The sequence below is a fragment of the Schistocerca cancellata genome, chromosome 2, assembly GCF_023864275.1.
Source record: "Schistocerca cancellata isolate TAMUIC-IGC-003103 chromosome 2, iqSchCanc2.1, whole genome shotgun sequence".
Classification (NCBI taxonomy): domain Eukaryota; kingdom Metazoa; phylum Arthropoda; class Insecta; order Orthoptera; family Acrididae; genus Schistocerca; species Schistocerca cancellata.
This window is the reverse complement of record NC_064627.1, coordinates 971,033,675-971,058,084: the sequence shown is the minus strand read 5'-3', so window position 1 is coordinate 971,058,084 and position 24,410 is coordinate 971,033,675. Positions and strand designations below refer to the sequence as shown.

Sequence of the window (24,410 nt, the reverse complement as noted above, 5' to 3'; positions counted from 1 at the left end):
ACTTCTAATTTCACCACACTAGTCTCCAGGGTTGAGCAGTTATTGCCCGATGACGACACGCAATACAGTTTGTTAAAGAGGAGTTCGCCGTTATTAATTATGTTTTTAGATTTAATTTTATTACTCGTACAGAGACTCAACGTTCCTTTGTTTAACAGCGCGTCGTCAAAATAAGTATGAAATGCTAATGTCTTTGAAATTCATAATGTCGACTATTGAGTTAAAGTTCGTACCTATTTTGCCATTTTAGAGAAGAGAAACCTTAAGCGCTTCTGCTTTTATATCTCAGTATCAAATGTTCACTAATTTCAATTTACTTCCTATCTCAGTTCAGTATTTAACACAAATTATATATCAATGTCATTTCAGAGATATTACGTCGGTTCCACACTAACGGAATAACACATAATTGCCATTTAACATCAATTTTATTAATAATCCTTTTTCTTATGACGTAAATGTTAATGAATGATGACTATCTAGGAGGAAAGAGGGAGTGATCCTAATCATGAGATAATAGCTTTTAATGAGCCCGCAATCGTTAATTAAACAGAAGTCACATTCAAGGATGATAAGCGAACAAGTTTCGTTACGTCCGCTTTCACGTATCTGTCAAAACTAATCCTGTCGCCCACAATTCAAATTAACACTGACGTTAACCCCTTTTGTCGGAACATCGAATCGTAACTATTATGTGAAAGTTTATTCTAGTCCCCGAATTAATTCATTTCAGAAACGCGCACGATCGAACAGCAGAACAGAACACAAACGGCTTGTTTTAACACCCGAACAACGCAATGACGTTACATTACGACAATGTCCACCCAATGATCATCTCTTTGACTTTATCTTCTCTATTCCGCTTAGTTAAATTATTCCTAATTACAATTTATTCAGCCATTTAACGAAAACATCTAACAAAAAATAAAATAAATTTATCCTAACGTAAAAGATCCGTTAAACTTCCTATTCATAACGAATCCTAATCCCGTTATAACGTTTTCTTTTGCTGTTGATATTACCGTATACTCATCTGACCAGTAAGCCTTGACTTCTTTCCGTTTCACTTCACTGCTCCTCTCTGTATCTAGATTGAGCCTTAGCATTAAGCTTTTCAGATTTTCTAGCTTCCCTACCATTTCCAAACTTCCGACATTCTACGCCGCGACTCGTAGCTTGTTATCCTTTCGTTCGCTATTGAGTCGTTTTCTCAAGGTAATCTCCGCCTTGGCAGTTCCCTCCCGGAGATCCGAATGGGGGACTATTCCAGAATCTTTTGGCAATGGAGAGATCATCATTACAGTTTTTCAATTACAGGCCACATGTCCTGTGGATACATGTTACGTTTCTTTACTGCAATAGCTTCCATAGCCTTCTTCATCCTTCTGCTGATCATTGCTGATTCTTCCGCCCCTTATGGGAAACGTCCCACCCGACGGACAAGAAAGTGCGCTGAGTCTGTGTCGGCTACACCGCCCTTCCTGAACAAACCGTTGATAGAATGAGGGTGACTTCTTATACCGGAAGTATTCGGCCGCCAATGCTGATTTTTATTCAAAATTGAAGAGGTGACAGGGGTCAAACCCGGGCTTGAGAACGTTTTGATTACTAATCGAAGACGCTGCCGCTTTTTTTTTCATTTTGTTTCTTATTGTTCGTTGCATTTTTTCGGGCTGGACGTACCATGACTTCGGTTCAAGTTCATTGTTGATCTATTCACTCAGTTTTTTTAATACAGAGAGAAACTAACCCTCGGGTCAAACATGCTGAGCTACCGTGGTGACTATGCTAGACCACTAGAATAAATCCCTTTAGCCAACTTCCCACTTACTAATAAATTCACAGATTCTACTTTTCTTTGTTCGTTTGCTAGAGTGCATCTCATATGTGGATGGTTGTTTCTGGTGTTGGATCCGCCCACTTGCTACCTCTGGTCTGCAGCCATTGTCTACTGGATTCCTTGGGCATAGTGCAGCGCATCAGCTACGTTACTGTAACAAGCGATTCCACAATCCTTTGAAACGTCTCAGAATCTACAGTTCTGTGATCGCTTGCACAAACGCAATGTAAATTCTAGATTTCAGTTGTCTTCTCCGCATCTACACTCCTGGAAATGGAAAAAAGAACACATTGACACCGGTGTGTCAGACCCACCATACTTGCTCCGGACACTGCGAGAGGGCTGTACAAGCAATGATCACACGCACGGCACAGCGGACACACCAGAAACCGCGGTGTTGGCCGTCGAATGGCGCTAGCTGCGCAGCATTTGTGCACCGCCGCCGTCAGTGTCAGCCAGTTTGCCGTGGCATACGGAGCTCCATCGCAGTCTTTAACACTGGTAGCATGCCGCGACAGCGTGGACGTGAACCGTATGTGCAGTTGACGGACTTTGAGCGAGGGCGTATAGTGGGCATGCGGGAGGCCGGGTGGACGTACCGCCGAATTGCTCAACACGTGGGGCGTGAGGTCTCCACAGTACATCGATGTTGTCGCCAGTGGTCGGCGGAAGGTGCACGTGCCCGTCGACCTGGGACCGGACCGCAGCGACGCACGGATGCACGCCAAGACCGTATGATCCTACGCAGTGCCGTAGGGGACCGCACCGCCACTTCCCAGCAAATTAGGGACACTGTTGCTCCTGGGGTATCGGCGAGGACCATTCGCAACCGTCTCCATGAAGCTGGGCTACGGTCCCGCACACCGTTAGGCCGTCTTCCGCTCACGCCCCAACATCGTGCAGCCCGCCTCCAGTGGTGTCGCGACAGGCGTGAATGGAGGGACGAATGGAGACGTGTCGTCTTCAGCGATGAGAGTCGCTTCTGCCTTGGTGCCAATGATGGTCGTATGCGTGTTTGGCGCCGTGCAGGTGAGCGCCACAATCAGGACTGCATACGACCGAGGCACACAGGGCCAACACCCGGCATCATGGTGTGGGGAGCGATCTCCTACACTGGCCGTACACCACTGGTGATCGTCGAGGGGACACTGAATAGTGCACGGTACATCCAAACCGTCATCGAACCCATCGTTCTACCATTCCTAGACCGGCAAGGGAACTTGCTGTTCCAACAGGACAATGCACGTCCGCATGTATCCCGTGCCACCCAACGTGCTCTAGAAGGTGTAAGTCAACTACCCTGGCCAGCAAGATCTCCGGATCTGTCCCCCATTGAGCATGTTTGGGACTGGATGAAGCGTCGTCTCACGCGGTCTGCACGTCCAGCACGAACGCCAGGTGGAAATGGCATGGCAAGCCGTTCCACAGGACTACATCCAGCATCTCTACGATCGTCTCCATGGGAGAATAGCAGCCTGCATTGCTGCGAAAAGTGGATATACACTGTACTAGTGCCGACATTGTGCATTCTCTGTTGCCTGTGTCTATGTACCTGTGGTTCTGTCAGTGTGATCATGTGATGTATCTGACCCCAGGAATGTGTCAATAAAGTTTCCCCTTCCTGGGACAATGAATTCACGGTGTTCTTATTTCAATTTCCAGGAGTGTATTTATTGTCTAGCCGGGTTGGCTGCATGCTGACGTGTGGTCGAATGTCTCGCGAAGTCTTCCTTGATCTTGTAAAGGTACATATATTAATCCTAAATGTGAAGTATCGAATCTTCTCTCACGCTCTTTCGCTACAGCGCAGCGTCAGCGGGACGCTGAAGCCCCATCGTTCTAGAAGGGAGAGACGCGCCTGGACATCTTCTAGCGCGAAGAACTGAGTCAGTCGAACAGAGCAGGGTAGGTGCCTATAGCTAGTTTCCACGCATCTCGCGTAAAAAACGTGAATTTGTTTTGTGATAGTGCCGAATATAATCAGTAGAACCAGATCATGATTGCATGGCAGATCCTGAATGTATAAAAGTGATTAATTTTGAATTCAGATTTAAATTTCGAATCGAGGAAATTGTTACGTAATGAAAAGAGATTGTACAGTAATGAACCGTCCATGGTAAACACATACCAATTTGTGAAAAATGAGCGCACGGCATGTGTAGAGTGAGTGCAATCAGAACCAGTAGGGACCTATTGTATGAATTTAAAGTTGAATAAAATTAACTATGTCATACAAGTATATTTATGGAGTGTAGCCATGTATGGAAGTGAAACGTGGACGATAAATAGCTTGGACAAGAAGAGAATAGAAGCTTTCGAAATGTGGTGCTACAGAAGAATGCTGAAGATTAGATGGGTAGATCATATAACTAACGAGGAGGTATTGAATAGAATTGGAGAGAAGAGAAAGTGGTGGCACAACTTGACTAGAAGAAGGGATAGGTTGGTAGGGCATATTCTGAGGCATCATGGGATCACCAATTTAGTATTGGAGGGCAGCGTGGAGGGTAAAAATCGCAGAGGGAGACCAAGAGATGAATACACTAAACAGATTCAGAAGGATGTAGGTTGCAGTAGGTACTGGGAGATGAAGAAGCTTGCACAGGATAGAGTAGCATGGAGAGCTGCATCAAACCAGTCTCTGAAGACCACAACAACAACAACAATGTCATACAAACGTATTCACAGGTTACAACCTCATTGTTGCTATTAGAGTATCTCGGAAAGGACGGAACCATAGTACAGTGTGGGAAAACAGATAAGGCGTGCATGGTAGGCCCACAGTCAGAATATTAATTATTGGCACATGTGCAATGGGAGTAAGTTCGCCCTCTATATCTGGCTTTTCGACAATTTCCTATGCCTAATTTTTCTAATCAGTGATATTCACTAACAAAAGCAATAAAATAAGAAGGGCGGTTTGCAGCCTTTCTGGATATTGCGGCTTCAGTGACGTCCAAGATGGGCCAGATCCTCGGCGCTGTTTTGGGATCCTGCGTCCTTAATGCTTGACGGCCTGGAGTGGCTACAATGCCGCAGCCGCAACTATCGTTCATCTGTGTCTTGATTTTGTACATATAAGTACCATAGGAGCCGTGACCTGTCAGGTAATTTAAAGTGAGACATGAAGTCGCGCAGGAGGCCCGCAGCCATGACGTATAGTTGAGGAAATGTATGTCACTGCTGAATAGGTCGCTAAAATAACTGGTCATGTTATGTAAATTGGAAGTGGAAAGTGGATAAAGGAATCAAAAGGAGGGAACTATAGATGTTAGCTGCATCGTGACTTTATGTCGTTCTTTCGGGCATGTCCGAAGAACAGACATCACGCATTCATATAATAATTGTTCACTTGCTATTTAGAAACCCTTGTTTGTTGACTCGTTCCAGGCACAGCCTATCGCGCGAACAACTGCTAAAGAAAAGTACAGCCATTAGTACAAGTGCAATTGACGATAATAACTAAATTTCCGCAAGGTATTACAAAGAATACTCAAAAAGTGAGATAGCAAAAACAACCCGCCTGCATAGCCGGGTGGTAACGTGCTTGCTTCCCATACAAGGGGGCCTGGGTACGATTCCAGGCCGGGTTGGAGATTTTTCTCCATTCGTGGACTGGGTGTTGCGTTGTCCTCATCATCATTTCATCCTCGCCATCGGCGCGCAGGTCTCCAATGTGGCGGCGAATGAAAGAAGCCTTGCACTTGGCGGCCGAACTTTCCCGACTGGAGCCTCCCGGCGAACGATGCCATACACTCATTTCCATTTTACGAAAAAGAAAAGTCTCCCTACCAAGTATGGAGTCACATGTGTCAGCTGTCAGCATCCCTACTCGTCTGACAGAAAGACGGCGTTACAAAACTTAACAGAAATTGCCACCAGGTGGTGGGGACGTATAAGAATAGTGGCACTATTTGTTCCCAAAAAATAACTGCAAATACTGATGCTGAAACCAGAAACTTAGTTATAGTAGTTGTTGGGTCTGCAGTTAATTCGATCTTGAAACTCAGTTCTGTATCCTTACAGCCAGTTCTCTCTTCTGTTGAAAGTGTCTTAAAATGATTTTCCCCTTCCGTAATGCCCATAAATTTTATATATGACCCTTCCTTCACAACTCTTCTTAAGCTCTTCACAGTTTTTCACGGTCCTGCTACCTTTGTAGTCCCACAGGCTTCTACGGTCACGTGTTGAAAAATAACGACTCCGATTTCTTTCTGAGAAAACTCCAAGCTTTTTAAATAACACTTATTTTACTAACATTCTACATCTATGTCATTGATATCTACATATTTATTTCTCAATATAATTACATTGATGAAAAACACATTTCTTCCAAAGAGAGACCAGTTTGTTGACACCGTCCCTGTAGAATATTTGACATTTTTGAGGGAGCTACTTTCTCGCCTCTGCTTGCAACGCTTCGTCAATCTCAAAGTGAATACCTCGAAAGCGTTCTTTAATTTCTGGAAACAGACGAAAATCGGATGGAGCCAGGTTGGGACTGTATTGCGGATGATCGGTGACAGCGAAACCAGTGCCTCTGATTGTAGCAGATGTCACATCCTGTGTAGCCTGCTTTGTAATGCTGAAGGAGAAGGCGTTCTATGTGTGGACGAACTCTACAAATTTGTGCTTTCAGAAACTCTATTACAGCGCACTGTTCCTCACGCACCGATATGATTAAGTTACCACCTCCAAGTTACGCGCTGCATTTCAGAGCTCTCAAACGACAGAGGATTGGAACTTGCACCAGCGAAACTGGAAAGTCCACCGAATAATGTGCATGATACGTAATAACTCAAGCGATACTGGGAACAGAATAATAAAGTCGGAGGCAATACCTTTCAGCATGCGCTCGTGTCTATCATCTTACGTCTCTCTCCCACACATCTCTTTTTTAACCTCCCTTATTTCCACACTTAAAGGCCGGAAAACGTCCTGAACTAACACTCCACGACACCAATCACCTTCGTAACGCGAGATAGCTTCGTTCTCTTTTCCAGCTGCTTCAGTACGAGGATATGGCATAGCTGACTGCCAGTTTGATTTACACCAAAAGGAAGTGTTGTGTGAACACTCGATTGCTCTACAGAGCCTTTATTTCAAAAGAGATGTGGGGTATTGTGCTCTATTCACACTGATAACAATCTTGAAATATTGAGGGGAAGAGTAATACCCAATCCATGTTGTGTTTCTTCATTCTTCTTTAGTGTTAGTTACTAGTACCGATATAGAATATGGCGTCTTTTATCTTAGACATAGTTAAAAATTCGCTTATAACCTCTTCCTGATTCCAATTTCAGCTTGGTGTGACTGACATGTTCGATGCCAGCAGGGCAAATTTGAGTGGTATTAGTGATGAGCCACTGGTAGTTTCCAAAGTTCTGCACAAGGCTTTTATAGAAGTCAATGAAGAAGGCACAGAAGCAGCAGCGGCAACTGGTAAGTAAATTGGGTAACACTTCTTTGGCATAACTCCACGTGCAGTGTTACGTCGTCGTCAACGAAATTCTTCCTACCACGGTTATTAAGACGGTTCGAATATGCATCACTTTATGAGCATTCTAACCTTTCACCACTGACAAATGAATTATGATCTCTGTTCCAAGTTACTAATCATAGGGCTATGTGACGATTCCGTCAACTGACTATCCACTACTGTTAACTACTACTACTACTACTACTACTGCTACTGCTACTACATTCGTCAGGCTAGAAAAAAGTTAGTAAGTCTGTTGTGGATGTTTGTTTCGCAAGTCAAAACGTTACATGCTCAGGTAGCGTCGTGTCTCTAGGTCAACTACTTGAGGATGCTCAAGAGTTGACGCAACCGCCTTCATCGCGATAGCAGCAGCTTTTTAAAGCAACTAGTTACTGGCACAAAAATCAGACAAAATATCTGTATACCTGTACATCACCATTATCTGTGACATTACTCGCCCAATCTCGCATCGCGCAAAAAACCTGATTTGCAAACTTTCACACTCATTAACTATCGAAGTTGCTGAATCAGTTATTAGCTTCGAATTTTTCTTTTAAGTCACCTAAACAATTGTCATTTTTAACGTTTTATCGTTATTCCATGAGGTATGGCTTTACAAAGTTAGCGTTGTCAAACAGTGACGTAAGAAGTCTACCCAGTCTGCAGACTGATGCGAGAGTTCGACCATCAGTACAAAATAAAAATTGGTCAAGCCACATGCTTCATCTCTGTATTGTATATGGAAGCTGCTAAAAGATGGAAGGCTATCTGACGTGATGTAGCATCAAGAATCTGGTTTGATCTTGAGCTGCTGCATTTTGTGGAAGACATAGGATAGGACGTTTCACTATTATGTGTCGAAGAAACTTTCTGAGCTTTTGACTGCGTCTCCATCTAAATAAATACTCTGCAAACCACTGTGCATTTCATGGGAGACGGTACTTAGACTTGTACGAGTTAGTTTGCTTGAGCATCATCAGTTTCGTCATTGAGGATTCATATGGAATGCTGTTACTGGGGACGAGTATGCCTTAATCTTACGGTCGTAAAAAGAAATTAACGGCTGAGATCTTACAAGAGACATTTACTTGAACAAATATCAGCTTTTCAATACAAAATTTTGCATGTGATGTCTCAACAAGGGTAGTGTGCACTACAAACACCTCTATATGAGTGTCGTATCTGGTATTTGTTACGAATAACAGGTACACCTTTTGGCCGTAATGAGATAAATCAACTGACAGACCTACAGTGCATGTTGTTACTGCACGATAATGAACCCTGCTGATTTCATTAACAAAACTACTCGGGATTATGTGTGCAAAGTCATTCCTCACGCACTTGTTATTCTGATCTTATGCCGTCAGATGTTTACTTTTCCCAATCCTTATCTAACACCCGTCAAGAAAATTGGTTTCCAGACGAAAATACGCTTCATATTTGGTTTGATGACGGCTTTGACTCAAAGAGGTCGATCATTACAGGCATGGAATTGGTAAACTACCTGAGCTTTGCCAGACGATTTTATTGTTGATGATTAATTTCTCACTGATGTTTTGGGTTGTGTTGAATAAATTCATGGAAATCTCTATTGCAATGTGCACTGCACTAATAAAAATACAACTTACCTCAATGTTTTAATAAAACGTGAAGCATTTGTAACTGTACCGCGACTTTATTGCGGTGAGTTAGTAAGATATTACTCACTTTGGTCTTCGAAACTGTGTATTTACTTACTGACCTCCTTCATACTCAAATAGTGTGGTAATGTGGCATTTCAAAAATAATACTCTCACCTATGTTAAGCACTGTCGGGCATGGCTAACCCCTGGATGGGTGACCGTCCGGTCTGCCGGGCGCTGTTGGCAAATGGGCAGCACTCAGCCTTTGTGAGGCAGGTTGAGAAACTACGTGACTGAGAAGTAGCGGCTCCAGTCACGAATACTGACAACAGCTGGGAGAGTGGTGTGCTGACCACACGCCCTCCATATCCACATCGATTGATGTCTTTAACTGAGACTGACATGACGGTCCCTCACTACCGTTAGTGTCTTGGACCTGTTCGGACGGAGTTTATTTTATCTTTTAGAAGTGGAAAGAGATGTTATCCATTGTTCAGTATCGTTAGTTTGTCGCCCTTACACTACGAGCTGCCGCGCGGGATTAGCCGAGCGGTCTCAGGCGCTGCAGTCATGGACTGTGCAACTGGTCCCGGCGGAGGTTCGAATCCTCTCTCGGGCATGGGTGTGTGTGTTTGTCTGTGATGTACAGGCGCTAGCAGAGCCAGGATGGGGAAGGTTTAGGCACATTCATTTGGTCCAAGCCTTGTTGACACAAATTTATTATTTAACAATAATTGGTTTTACATGCAAGTTAATACAATTAACAGTTTAAAAGGAAATTTTAGCAATAAAAAATTTTTTTAAAACATTCTATAGAACAACATGCAACCCCACTCTGAACCATTACATGAAGGTACTGTTAGTAAAAGGTATATAATATTGTACAATAGTGCAACATGTACAAATACTAACAACTACACCAGAAAAATATTGAACTTGTGATTCCTACTACATGTAAATCAAACCTTTAAAAAATCCAATTTGGCAAGAGTGCAACAAATTCCCTACCGCCTGCTTAAAAAGAAAATGTGGCAATGATAATCAGGCTTTTTTTTTACCTCCAGATTTCACTTAAGCTTACGTAAACCCTACTCAAATGTCACTTATTTTTCTCTCATGCGACATCAGTTCACCTTTCGTGACAAATGCACAAATTTTCTAAATTATTTTATATCAGTTAAGTAAGCTACAAGACAGAAATAACATTAACGACAGGTGACATGAGTAAACACTGTAAAGTTTTCAATTTCACGACGGTTGTGTTAACTAGCAAATTTTCATTTAAATACTCGCCCCACGTGTTCCAAAATCAGTTCAGTCAGTCTCGAGCAGAAACACAACTTAATACACAAATAAGGCAATATCACGGAATAGATGGGTTTATCCCAAACAATATTAGTAGAATTAAGAAATTTGCAATTTAAACGCATCAATTTTAGCAAAGTCTAATGTAATAATAATTTGGACAGAACTTTCATAAAATGATCGATGATAGTGGATACTGTGCCATACACTATGAAACAAATTAAGAATTATTCACAGTAAACACCTGGCACATGATGATGTTCTCTGAAGTATTTCAAATCACAAAATGTTGGCTACAAGTACCAACCACATAATAAAGTAATGATCATGAAATATAATAAAAGTATATGAAAATTTCGGCCTTAGCCAGGTGACGAGAACCACACCAATGCAGTTTCCTGTTACACTCGAGTGCTAGGCCCAACAAACAACAGCTGGTCATGGAGAATCACGCTAAGCAAGCGAGCATTCCGTCCTCCCCACATGCTCGCAAACAGCCACACTCATCGCAGTCCTTAACCCACAGGCACCAGTTGACTCCCCGCCGCTTCCGTCTACATCTACATCTACATCCATACTCCGCAAGCCACCTGACGGTGTGTGGCGGAGGGTACCTTCAGTACCTCTATCGGTTCTCCCTTCTATTCCAGTCTCGTATTGTTCGTGGAAAGAAGGATTGTCGGTATGCCTCTGTGTGGGCTCTAATCTCTCTGATTTTATCCTCATGGTCTCTTCGCGAGATATACGTAGGAGGGAGCAATATACTGCTTGACTCTTCGGTGAAGGTATGTTCTCGAAACTTTGACAAAAGCCCGTACCGAGCTACTGAGCGTCTCTCCTGCAGAGTCTTCCACTGGAGTTTATCTATCATCTCCGTAACGCTTTCGCGATTACTAAATGATCCTGTAACGAAGCGCGCTGCTCCCCGTTGGATCTTCTCTATGTCTTGTATCAACCCTATCTGGCACGGATCCCACACTGCTGAGCAGTATTCAAGCAGTGGGCGAACAAGCGTAGTGTAACCTACTTCCTTTGTTTTCGGATTGCATTTCCTTAGGATTCTTCCAATGAATCTCAGTCTGGCATCTGCTTTACCGACAATCAACATTATATGATCATTCCATTTTAAATCACTCCTAATGCGTACTCCCAGATAATTTATGGTATTAACTGCTTCCAGTTGCTGACCTGCTATTTTGTAGCTAAATGATAAAGGATCTATCTTTCTGTGTATTCGCAACACATTACACTTGTCTACATTGAGATTCAGTTGCCATTCCCTGCACCATGCGTCAATTCGCTGCAGATCCTCCTGCATCTCAGTACAATCCTCCATTGTTACAACCTCTCGATACACCACAGCATCATCTGCAAAAAGCCTCAGTGAACTTCCGATGTCATCCACCAGGTCATTTATGTATATTGTGAATAGCAACGGTCCTATGACACTCCCCTGCGGCACACCTGAAATTACTCTTACTTCGGAAGACTTCTCTCCATTGAGAATAACATGCTGCGTCCTGTTATCTAGGAACTCCTCAATCCAATCACACAATTGGTCTGATAGTCCATATGCTCTTACTTTGATCATTAAACGACTGTGGGGAACTGTATCGAACGCCTTGCGGAAGTCAAGAAACACGGCATCTACCTGTGAACCCGTGTCTATGGCCCTCTGAGTCTCGTGGACGAATAGCGCGAGCTGGGTTTCACATGACCGTCTTTTTCGAAACCCATGCTGATTCCTACAGAGTAGATTTCTAGTCTCCAGAAAAGTCATTATACTCGAACACAATACGTGTTCCAAAATTCTACAACTGATCGACGTTAGAGATATAGGTCTATAGTTCTGCACATCTGTTCGACGTCCCTTCTTGAAAACGGGGATGACCTGTGCCCTTTTCCAATCCTTTGGAACGCTACGCTCTTCAAGAGACCTACGGTACACCGCTGCAAGAAGGGGGGCAAGTTCCTTCGCGTACTCTGTGTAAAATTTAACTGGTATCCCATCAGGTCCAGAGGCCTTTCCTCTTTTGAGCGATTTTAATTGTTTCTCTATCCCTCTGTCGTCTATTTCGATATCTACCATTTTGTCATCTGTGCGACAATGTAGAGAAGGAACTACAGTGCAATCTTCCTCTGTGAAACAACTTTGGAAAAAGACATTTAGTATTTCGGCCTTTAGTCTGTCATCCTCTGTTTCAGTACCATTTTGGTCACAGAGTGTCTGGACATTTTGTTTTGATCCACCTACCGCTTTGACATAAGACCAAAATTTCTTAGGATTTTCTGCCAAGTCAGTACATAGAACTTTACTTTCGAATTCATTGAACGCCTCTCGCATAGCTCTCTTCACACTACATTTCGCTTCGCGTAATTTTTGTTTGTCTGCAAGGCTTTGGCTATGTTTATGTTTGCTGTGAAGTTCCCTTTGCTTCCGCAGCAGTTTTCTAACTCGGTTGTTGAACCACGGTGGCTCTTTCCCATCTCTTGCGATCTTGCTTGGCACATACTCATCTAACGCATATTGTACGATGGTTTTGAACTTTGTCCACTGATCCTCAACACTATCAGTACTTGAGACAAAACTTTTGTGTTGAGCCAACAGGTACTCTGAAATCTGCTTTTTGTCACTTTTTCTAAACAGAAAAATCTTCCTACCCTTTTTAATATTCCTATTTACGGCTGAAATCATCGATGCCGTAACCGCTTTATGATCACTGATTCCCTGTTCTGCGTTAACTTTTTCAAATAGTTCGGGTCTGTTTGTCACCAGAAGGTCTAATATGTTATCGCCACGAGTCGGTTCTCTGTTTAACTGCTCAAGGTACTTTTCAGATAAAGCACTTAAAAAAATTTCACTGGATTCTTTGTCCCTGCCACCCGTTATGAACGTCTGAGTCTCCCAGTCTATATCTGGCAAATTAAAATCTCCACCCAGAACTATAACATGGTGGGGAAATCTACTCGAAATATTTTCCAAATTATCCTTCAGGTGCTCAGCCACAACAGCTGCTGAGCCAGGGGGCCTATAGAGACATCCAATTACCATGTCTGAGCCTGCTTTAACCGCGACCTTCACCCAAATCATTTCACATTTCGGATCTCCGTCAATTTCCTTCGATACTATTGCACTTCTTACCGCTATAAACACGCCTCCCCCTTCACTGTCGCCATATACCGACCCAGCCGTCCTCTACAACTGTTGCTTCGCGCACCAGCGCGAACAGCGCTCAGCCATCACGCCCCCTATCACTGCGGCGAAAACAAGTGAAATAATCTCGCGGGTAAATCAAATTAGCTGAGCCGTGACACGGCTCATTGTCCTTAGGATTATTTAGGTTAAGTAGTGTGTAAGCTTGGGGACTGATGACCTTAGCAGTTAAGTCCCATAAGGTTTCACACACATTTGAACATTTTTGAACTATGAGCTACTGGGAGGAGCAAGACAAGTTTTGATGCATAAGTTTTCTTAAGATTTCCTAATGATTTTAGATGCGAACTGCTAAAAATTTGTCCTTCATCAAGACTGGAACCGCGACGCAAACCAGCCTTCACTTTGCAGATGGCCACCTATTCTTAGAGCTAGCGAAGAGATGAAGTATTTATCTCCACAGGGCTATTACAAATGATTGAAGCGATTTCATAAATTCACTGTAGCTCCATTCATTGACATATGGTCACGACACACTACAGATACGTAAAAAAACTCATAAAGTTTTGTTCGGCCGAAGCCGCACTTCAGGTTTCTGCCGCCAGAGCGCAGCGAGACAAAATGGCGACGGGAGCCGAGAAAATGTATTTCGTGCTTGAAATGCACTCACATCAGTCAGTAATAACAGTGCAACGACACTTCAGGACGAAGTTCAACAAAGATCCACCAACTGCTAACTCCATTCGGCGATGGTATGCGCAATTTAAAGCTTCTGGATGCCTCTGTAAGGGGAAATCAACGGGTCGGCTTGCAGCGAGCGAAGAAACGGTTGAACGCGTGCGGGCAAGTTTCACGTGTAGCCCGCGGAAGTCGACGAATAAAGCAAGCAGGGAGCTAAACGTACCACAGCCGGCGGTTTGTAAAATCTTACGGAAAAGGCTAAAGCAGAAGCCTTACCGTTTACAATTGCTACAAGCCCTGACACCTGATGACAAAGTCAAACGCTTTGAATTTTCGGCGCGGTTGCAACAGCTCATGGAAGAGGATGCGTTCAGTGCGAAACTTGTTTTCAGTGATGAAGACATTTTTTCTTAATGGTGAAGTGAACAGACTCAATGTGCGAATCTGGGCGGTAGAGAATCCTCACGCATTCGTGCAGCAAATTCGCAGTTCACCAAAAGTTAATGTGTTTTGTGCAATCTCACGGTTTAAAGTTTACGGCCCCTTTTTCTTCTGCGAAAAAAACGTTACAGGACACGTGTATCTGGACATGCTGGAAAATTGGCTCATGCCACAACTGGAGACCGACAGCGCCGACTTCATCTTTCAACAGGATGGTGCTCCACCGCACTTCCATCACGATGTTCGGCATTTCTTAAACAGGAGATTGGAAAAGAGATGGATCGGTCGTGGTGGAGATCACGATCAGCATTTCATGTCACGGCCTCCACGCTCTCCCGACTTAACCCCGTCCGATTTCTTTCTGTGGGGTTATGTGAAAGATTCAGTGTTTAAACCTCCTCTATCAAGAAACGTGCCAGAACTGCGAGCTCGCATCAACGATGCTTTCGAACTCATTGATGGGGACATGCTGCGCCGAGTGTGGGAGGAACTTGATTATCGGCTTGATGTCTGCCGAATCACTAAAGGGGCACATATCGAACATTTGTGAATGCCTAAAAAAACTTTATGAGTTTTTGTATGTGTGTGCAAAGAATTGTGAAAATATCTCAAATAATAAAGTTATTGCAGAGCTGTGACATCGCTTCAATCATTTGTAATAACCCTGTACTTCTGCCCAGGTGGTGACTATGAGAGATAAATCGTAACGTGAAAGACGAGATTAGTTTGCAATTTCCGTGAAAAACGAATTTCCTGGAGTCATAACCAGAAACTGATAACCTTGTGCCATACCTTAAAAGAAAAATCACGACGATTATTCAATTGAAATGACAAAAAAAATCAAGTAAATTTAGCAGGACAGTTCTGTGCATTCAGGAAGTAACTTGTCGATCACAGTGCTGCTAAACTTATTCTACATTATCACCAATATTCAGATGCACTAGCAGCAGGAAGAATATCAGCTGACATCCTCCTTGAATGGGCTCAGACGGTACTATAGGCTGCATCTCAACGACGGGGCTTCCGAGGGTCAGGATACTAAAAGTGACTTTTATTCCCATTTCTATAACTAGGTTTAGGCACTAGAGCATTATTTCTAATAATTCAGATATTCTGACTGCAAACAAATACAGTAAAACCAACACTGGAACATTTATTTTCGTGTCTATCTTAAGTACACCGAAAGCTGAAAAGCTCATTCACCAGACAAGATTCATATTTTTTTTAATGTTCCGGTTGTTAGGGAATAAACATTATGACTAGGCAATACGTCTTTTGGTCATTATAGACTCTGAAAATATTTTTCTACATAACTACCAGTTTAACAAGTCTTGGTTGCAAAATACTAACATAGATTATTTACAGAGGAATGGCCAAACTGTTAGAAGCCGACCACAGGGAAGGTCAGTTTGATTCTAGAAAAATGTAGCGATACGCAAGGCAATAATTACCCTATAACTTATCTTAGAAGATGGGTTGAGGAATGAGAAACCTATGTTTATAGCTTTTGTACGTGTAGAAATAGAGAAAGGTTTTGACAATGTTGAATGGTATACTTTCTATGAAATTCTGAAAGTAGTAGGGTAAAATACAAGGAGCTAAGGCTCTATACAACTTGCACAAAAACCACGAGGCAGGTATAGGAATCGAGGAACATGAAATGGAAGCAGTTGTTGAGAAGGGAGTGAGACAGGGTTGTAGCCTATCCACGGTGTTATTCAACCTGCACCTTGAGCAGGCAGTAAAGGGAACCAAACAAAAATCTGGAGTAGAATTTAAAGTTCAGGTAGAAGAAATAAAAACTTTGAGGTTTGCCTATGACATGTAATTATTTCAGAGACACCAAAGGACTTGGAACAGCAGCTAAAAGGAAAGGACAGTGTGATGAAAGGAGATTATAAGATCAGCATCAGAAAAAGCAAAACAGGGGTAACGGAATGTAGTCGAAGTAAATCAGATGAGTCTAGGGGAATTTTATTAACAAATGAGGCAAAGTAGAAGATAAGTTTTGCAATTTGTGCAATAAAGTAATTATGAAGGTTGAGGTAGAAAAGGATATAAAACGTAGATTAGGAATGGCAAGTATAGGGTTTCTGAAGAAGAGAAGTTTATTAACACCGAATTTCGACTTAAGTGTTAGGAAGTATTTTCTAATAGTATTTGTATGGAGTGTAGCCATGTACGGAAGTGAAACATGGATAATAAACAGTTTACACAAGAAGGGAATGGAAGCTTTTGGAATGTGGTGGTACAGCAGAATGCTGAAGACTGGATAGATATATCACATAATTACTGAGTTGATACTGAACAGAACTTGGGAGAAAAGAACTTTGTAACGCAGCCTGACTAGAAGAAGGGATCGGTTGACAGAACACATTCTGAGACATCAAGGTATCACCAGTTTAGTACTGGAAGGAACTGTGGGAAGGGGGGGGGGGGTAAAATCGTAGACGGACACCAATATATGAATACATTCAGCAGATTCAGAAGGACGTAAGTTGCATTAGTTGTTCGGAGATGAAGAGACTTGCACAGGATAGAGGAGCATGAAGAATTGCACGAAATCAATTGTCGAACTGAGGATCACAAGAACAACAACAAGCAGAAGAAATTGTCATTGGCACTAGCACCAAAAGAGAGGAACATAAATGAAAAGATAACAACACAGTACTGATTGCAAAACGCGAACATTCTCAGAGAGAATTGGTAAGCTACTAGTAACAGAGTTCCAAATCAAGATAGTCTACTGGGCTTCGAAACCATACGCCAGAAAGCGGGCTCGGTGAGTGAAGCAAATCAAGTCAGCTAACATGAATTGTGAAGCAGTTGTCACCAGAACTTGTAACAAGAAACACAGAACGCTGACAGTACTGTCAGGAATCAGTCACCCTTAAGCAAAACTGTCTTTCAGTCTACAAATACTGAAAGAACGAAAATAATCATCTACTCGTAGTGATTATGATATTACCACTTCTGATGCTCCGTCAATAGACGCGAAAAGCATCTGTGTTGAAGAGCTTTCCAACTTGTAATACGCTTAGGACAGAGATAACCAAGCGTCGCGTGGTGTTAATTTTCTACGCAGCATTACACAGTTGGCGCAGAGTGTTATTAATTTAGTTGTTAATGATTTTGTACAAACAACGCCTCTAAGCCGCCACAGTATTCACATGAGAATAATTGAGATGTGGATATCTGTGTCATTTGAGGGTCTTTGTTGGAAAATTGTGGTGTGCGTACTGTAAGACCTTCGGTACACGCACACCCACAGATTATTTGACTTGTCGCTCTAACGAAGTAGGCGAGTGTCAGCAATATGTCTCGTGGTCTTATCGTGGCGTGTTTATCTTCTGCCGTTAGGTCAGACGATAGAAATGCCACTTGCACGCTTAGAGTAGCAGATTGACGGTGACCAACTTTAAACAGAACTTGATTAATTTTCACACACATTTATTAAAATAATAAAAATCATAGATATTACGTAACTAGATTCTGGATGCTGTTTACAATTGTCAATCTGAAGTTCCTTTGGTCTTGGTACGTTAATCTTATTCTCACATATCTCTGATACTTGACAAAGTGTCTAGTCATTTATCTTCATGGCTATGTACAGGAATATGGTAATCTTATTAGGCGCAGACTGAAACTTGACTACAGACTAATGCAGACTATTGCAGACTATCGCAGACTGATGCAGACTGATTAATCGGAGGTCTGTACACTCGTTATAATACCTCGCGCGTTCAGGTATCACTGCGCGTGTGTGATCCGCGAGGAGAAAAGGTTCTACGTTAGCAGCAATCTCATTGGCTGCGTTACATATTAATACGCGGATCGGCGGAAGCAGAATTTGGTCCGTCTCTAAGACAGCGACATCTCGTAATGTACGCGCTGACTACGCGGAACTGTGTACACAACAAAAATGATACCTGTATTATAGACTAGCTTGTTCAGTTTGCATTGTGTATTGCGTCAACTAGCTAGCGCATTCAGTGAATGTCTGGATACAACAGTATCGGCGTGAGGAATCATTTAACATTTGTGTACTTGCGAAAAATTGCGGAACTGACTGTTATGAACGCGCAGTGAAATCCTAATCTGATTTACTGACGTCATAAAATTTTATTGCCCGTGGTTTCCAGACGCTCATACTATTGTTTCAGGACGTACCACTAAATGAGTTAAATTTATTTTCATACTTCTACTTGTAGGTGTACAATAGTACATAAGATTGGACATAAAATAGTGTATTACATTCTCATGTATTTTCTGTATTTCCAGCTGTCGTGATGGTCGGCTACTCACTGTCCGTTCCTGCACCCGACCCCCCCATCATCTTCAAGGCAGACCACCCGTTCGTGTTCCTTATACTGGACCAGCAAACACACACTGTGCTGTTTGCAGGTCGCTACTCAACTCCTCCTTCATAAATTCTGATGGACGAAGACTTCCATGAAAGCTATTTTACTTTTGAGAAATACTTATTGTGTTAAAAACAAATGTGTGTTTTCCATGACGTGTAATTATTCCTGCAAACACACACTGTCCTGTTTGCAGGTCGCTACTCAACTCCTCCTTCATGAAGTCTGACGGATGAAGAATTCTGTAAAAAATGTTTTTTTCTTTGAAAAAGATGTAATGTACGAAAAACAATGTTTGTCCATCATGAACAATTATTCCTAAACAACAAAAGGGGATGCGCACGTTATAGCATTTTCTCCCGAATCCTAAGTGAAAGCCGAAATTTTCTACTGAAGTATGTGAATAAAGAATTCTACAGTAAGTGTGATAAGATTACTTCAAAAGATCTCTAATGGAGAAATAGTATTTAAGGAACTATTTAAAAGAAAGGCTCAGTGTTTCTTGTTTTTATTTTTTATGTTCTTTTTTATTTATTTATTTTTTGACAAGTTACATCCACCATGATTTCCTTTTCCGTGCCAGCCACTTAATCTGAGAACAGCACACACAGATGCATGCGTTCCGGTGTCAATATTCCCCTACAGTATGTAACCTGTAAGACTTCCTTTTATCATGGAACACATATCCTGTAACGGTGTCTCTTCTTGTAATTAGCGTTCTTCAAAATGGTTCAAATGGCTCTGAGCACTATGCGACTTAACTTCTGAGGTCATCAGTCGCCTAGAACTTAGAACTAATTAAACCTGACTAACCTAAGGACATCACACACATCCATGCCCGAGGCAGGATTCGAACCGTAGTGGTCGCCCGGTTCCAGACTGTAGCGCCTAAAACCGCTCGGCCACCCCGGCCGGCAATTAGCGTTCTTCCCGTATTCCTTTCTTCATCGATTCTGCCGATAACCTCATCTGCTAACTTAATTTTCAGAATCATTTTATGACACCCTATCTCAAACGCACGTATTCTGTACTTTCCTGGTTTTCTTTTGAGAGGAATGCTCTTTTTTCCCTTTGCTAACCTGTTTCTAACGCCCTCTTTTCTTCGAGCGTTAAGCTTTTTTTTTCCAGGTGGTGGGATTCCTTCAGTTAATCTCCTGCGTAGTCCTCCTCTTCTAAATCTATATCTACGTGGTTACTCTGCTATTCACTATAAAGTGCCTGGCAGAGGGTTCAATGAACCATCTCCAAGCTGTATCTCTACCGTTCCACTCTCGAAGGGCACGCGGGAAAAACGAGCTCTTAATTTTTTCTGTGCGAGGCCTGATTTCTCTTATTTTATCGTGATGATCATTTCTCCCTATGTATGTGGGTGGCAACAGAATGCTTTCGCAATCGGAGGAGAAAACTGGTGACTGAAATTTCATGAGAAGATACCGTCGCAACGAAAACGGCCTTTGTTTTAACGATAGCCACTCCAATTCATGTATCATGTCTGTGACATTATCTCCCCTATTTCGCGATAATACAAAACGAGGTGCCCTTCTTTGTACTTTTTCGATTTCATCCGTCAGTCCCACCTGATGCGGATCCCACACCGTACAGCAATACTCCAGAATAGGGCGGAAAAGCGTGGTGTAAGCAGTCTCTTTAGTATACCTCTTGCACCTTCTAAGTGTTCTGCCAATGAATCGCAGTCTTAGGTTTGCTCTACCCACAATATTATCTATGTGATCGTGCCAATTTAGGTTATTTGTAATTGTAATCCCTAAGTATTTAGCTGAATTTACAGCCTTCAGATTTGTGTGACTTATCACGTAATCAAAATTTAGCTCTTTTAGTACTCATGTGAATAACTTCACACTTTTCCGTATATAAGGTCAATTGCCATTTTTCGTACCATACAGGTATCTTACCGAAATCATTTTCCAATTCGTTTTGGTCATCTGATGACTTTAGGGAACGCCGGATATTACTTCTGTTTTACTCGATGACTTTCCGTCTATTACTGCGAACTGTGACCGTTCTGACAGGAAATCACGGATCCAGTCGCACAACTGAGGCAATACTCCGTAGGTACGCAGTTTGGTTAGAATATGCTTGTGAGGAACGGTGTCGAAAGCCTTCTGGAAATCTAAAAATATGGAATCAATTTGACATCCCCTGTCGATATCACTTATTACTTCATGAGTATAAAGATCTAGTTGTGTTTCACAAGAACGATATTTTCTGAATCCGTGCTCACTATGTGTCAATAAATCTTTTTCTTCGAGGTACTTCATAATGTTCGAATACAGTGTATGCTCCAAAACCCTACTGCAAATCGACGTTAGTGGTATAGGCCTGTAATTCAGCGGATTACTCCTACTTCCCTTTTTGGGTACTGGTGTGACTTCAGCAATTTTCCAGTCTTTAGGTACGGATCTTTCTGTGAGCGAGTGGTTGTATGTAACTGCTAAATATGGAGCTATTTTATCAGCATACTCTGAGAGGAACCTGACTGGTATACAATCTGGACCGGAGGCCTTGCCTTTATTAAGTGATTTAAGCTGCTTTGTTACACCAAGGATATTTACTTCTATGTTTCTCATCTTGGCAGTTGCTCTTGATTGGAATTCATGAATGTTTACTTCGCCTTCTTTGGTGAAGGAGTATCGGAAAACAGTGTTTAATAATTCTGCTTTAGTGGCACTGTCATCAGTGTCTTCACCGTTGTTATCGCGCAGTGAAGGTATTGCTTGCGTCTTGCCACTGGTGTGCTTTATGTATGACCAGAATCTCTTTGGGTTTTCTGCCAGATTTCGAGACAGAATTTCGTTGTGGAAATTATTAAAAGCATCTCGCATTGAAATATGCGCTATGTTTCGAACTTTTGTAAAACTTTGATGTCGACTTTGCTCAGTAGACGTTTTTCCTTACCATACTTCTTGTAATTCTTTCTTGTACTCAAACGGAGTAGTAGCAGTGTCGTTAACGACTCTTGTCGCTAATATCCCCCCCCCTCCTCTGAATTTTAATGCCACTTCTGAATATTTCTTTTACAGCTGCTGCACTTCTTCGATGTACTGTTTGATATGTAGAGGAGAAATGCTGCGCCTTTGTCTTACGCCATTTTTGATGCGAGCACGCGGGCACTTCTCCCTTGGTCTTACATTCTTATTATTCCCTCTTGTTTCTTTTGCTTACTGTATGTTACCCGTCTCTAACTCTTTTCCGATAACTTCAAACATCTTGGCTTATTCAAAAGGTCGGATGCTTTTTCTATCGCAACAAATCGTTTTGTGAGCTTACTGTGCGTTGGGGAAGTATGGACTTCTTTCAAAAGGAAGTGAGAAACGTAAAGGATAAGCAGAACAGAAATACTCGTAGGCAATGTAATGTCGAAGAGGTCAAAGTTAGTAACGCTGTCTATCTTTAATATACATGCAAAGTCGTCACATGCAGCATACTTACATAAAATCAGTGCTATGGGAAGGTTGTGTCCTCATATCTAATATAGTATGGATTAGGGAAATAAATAGTTCCAAGAAAGTAACAGATTACTTCGAAGATGAGTTATTTTTACGCTTATTGCGTCCAGCTGCGCAACGGGACAGTCTCCTCGGGTATGCAAGTATAAATTCAGAAGGCAGAAATAGTTAACTAGCTGAAAGATCATTTAATAAACTATTAACTTACTGCCGTACATATTATCATAGTAGACTAGCGAAGCACGGCAACCACAACTCAGATATTGGCGTCCAGTTCCTGATATTTAGCTAGCATATATACAGCTGCTGTTGGTTATTGGTTATAATTCTCGCTGCCTACTCTGCAGTTGAGCGCCAGTTTATCAAAGTAACAGTAAATACCGTAATGAGCTCCGTGGCAAGAAAAAGTGATGGCTCACGTAGCGTGGCACATTTAAATGAAGAATAAAGCAAGAATACAAGATAACGCACTCCAACAAAAAAAAGAAACTAAAAGAAGAAAACGATGCGCCACGAAGGAATAATCTGAATTGTACGGAAATCGGTAGATGTGATATAATACATATAGGACAAACAAATAACAGTTTTAGAAAAATTGAATGATTTATTCAACAGAAAGAGCTTGTAACCTCCCCACACGAAAATATTAATTAAGATGATGAACCAAGTGTAACCTCCCCACGGAAATATTAATTAAATATGAATATAACCTCTGAACAAAATTGGTTCCCATTTATAGTCTCCGTGCAGAAATGCATTCACACTCAATGTAACCACAAAATTCTTTTCTCATTTAATGTTAAGTTCGAAACAGAAAAATTCCGAAACTACAAAATAATAAAAAAAATTCAGTAACCTGGTAGATTTTATGACGACAGCAGCGCTGCGCCTCGGCCCTCCATTCTGAATGAACAAAAAGCAAAAATTCTTACCTCAATAAAAACTGCCAATATATCTGCTCTTACCTAAAACATTTTCGGCACAGCTCCGTGCAATGCTGGCCTATGTTTTGTGACTCGTGAAAGGAATTAATTATTCACTGGATAAAATCTTTAAATTGAAATGAATGCTTTTTTAAAAAAAATTACTTTATATTATCAAAATTATTATTGGGGCATTTTTTAAAAGAAATTGGACGACAGTTAACATACATTACTAGATATGCGCAAGGCTGCTTCTTTACCGTCTACAATAATACTCATCCTCCAGAGTCCCGACCAGGACAGACTGCACACAAGCGCAGACACGCGCCGACTACTGCCGACTCACGCAGACTACTGTCGACTAGCGACAAGCAACAACTAACTACATACTGCTCTCTGGTCAGAGACTCTCCTATGCCTTGCCTATTGCAGGCAGCGCATATAGCGCATACCTCTTACAAGCCTCACAAACTGAGTAAGTCGATAACGCGTTGGTCTGAAACTTCCTGGCAGATTAAAACTTTGTGCCAGACGGAGACTCGAACTCGGGACCTTTGCCTTTCGCGGGCAGATGCTCTACCACCTGAGCTACCCAAGCACGACTCACGCCCCCTCCTCACAGCTTTACTTCTGCCAGTACCTCGTCTCCAAACTGTACAGAAGCTCTCCTGCAGGAGAGCTTCTGTAAAGTTTGGAAGGTAGGAGACCAAGTGCTGGCAGAAGTAAAGCTGTGATGACGGGGCGTGAGTCGTGCTTGGGTAGCTCAGGTGGCAGAGCACTTGCCCGCGAAAGGCAAAGGTTCCGAGTTCGAGTCTCGGTCCGGCACACAGTTTTGATCTGCCAGGAAGTTTCATATCAGCGCACACTCCGCTGCAGAGTGAAAATCTCATTCTGTAACGCGTTGGTCTACTACTGTCCAGGACGTCTCCAGATAGGTATTAGAGTTTGAATCTCATTGACTGGAGTAGAACTGTCTCTAGTGATGAGTCCCACTTCGAACTGAGCCGCGACGACCAGCCGAGATGTGCCTGGAGACGCCTCAGACTGTAGTGAGATACCAGTCTGACTGTCGCCCTCATTGCCTGGGACGCCATTTTTTTTCATAGCAGGACCTCTTTCTTTGTCATACAGAGC

General features: G+C 42.3%; 1 protein-coding gene across 1 annotated transcript in view; it reads left to right on the top strand.

The window, feature by feature from the left end:
• LOC126162931 (serpin B6-like) overlaps positions 1 to 19,270 on the top strand; it is a 98,814-nt gene extending 79,544 nt beyond the window's left edge. Inside the window, exons 7-9 of the mRNA XM_049919754.1 lie at positions 7,144 to 7,282; positions 18,807 to 18,929; positions 19,083 to 19,270. Of these exons, the coding sequence (XP_049775711.1) occupies positions 7,144 to 7,282; positions 18,807 to 18,929; positions 19,083 to 19,108 (288 nt within the window). The 3' untranslated portion in view covers positions 19,109 to 19,270. The remainder of the gene's footprint in view (positions 1 to 7,143; positions 7,283 to 18,806; positions 18,930 to 19,082) is intronic.
• Positions 19,271 to 24,410: the final 5,140 nt, after the last annotated feature.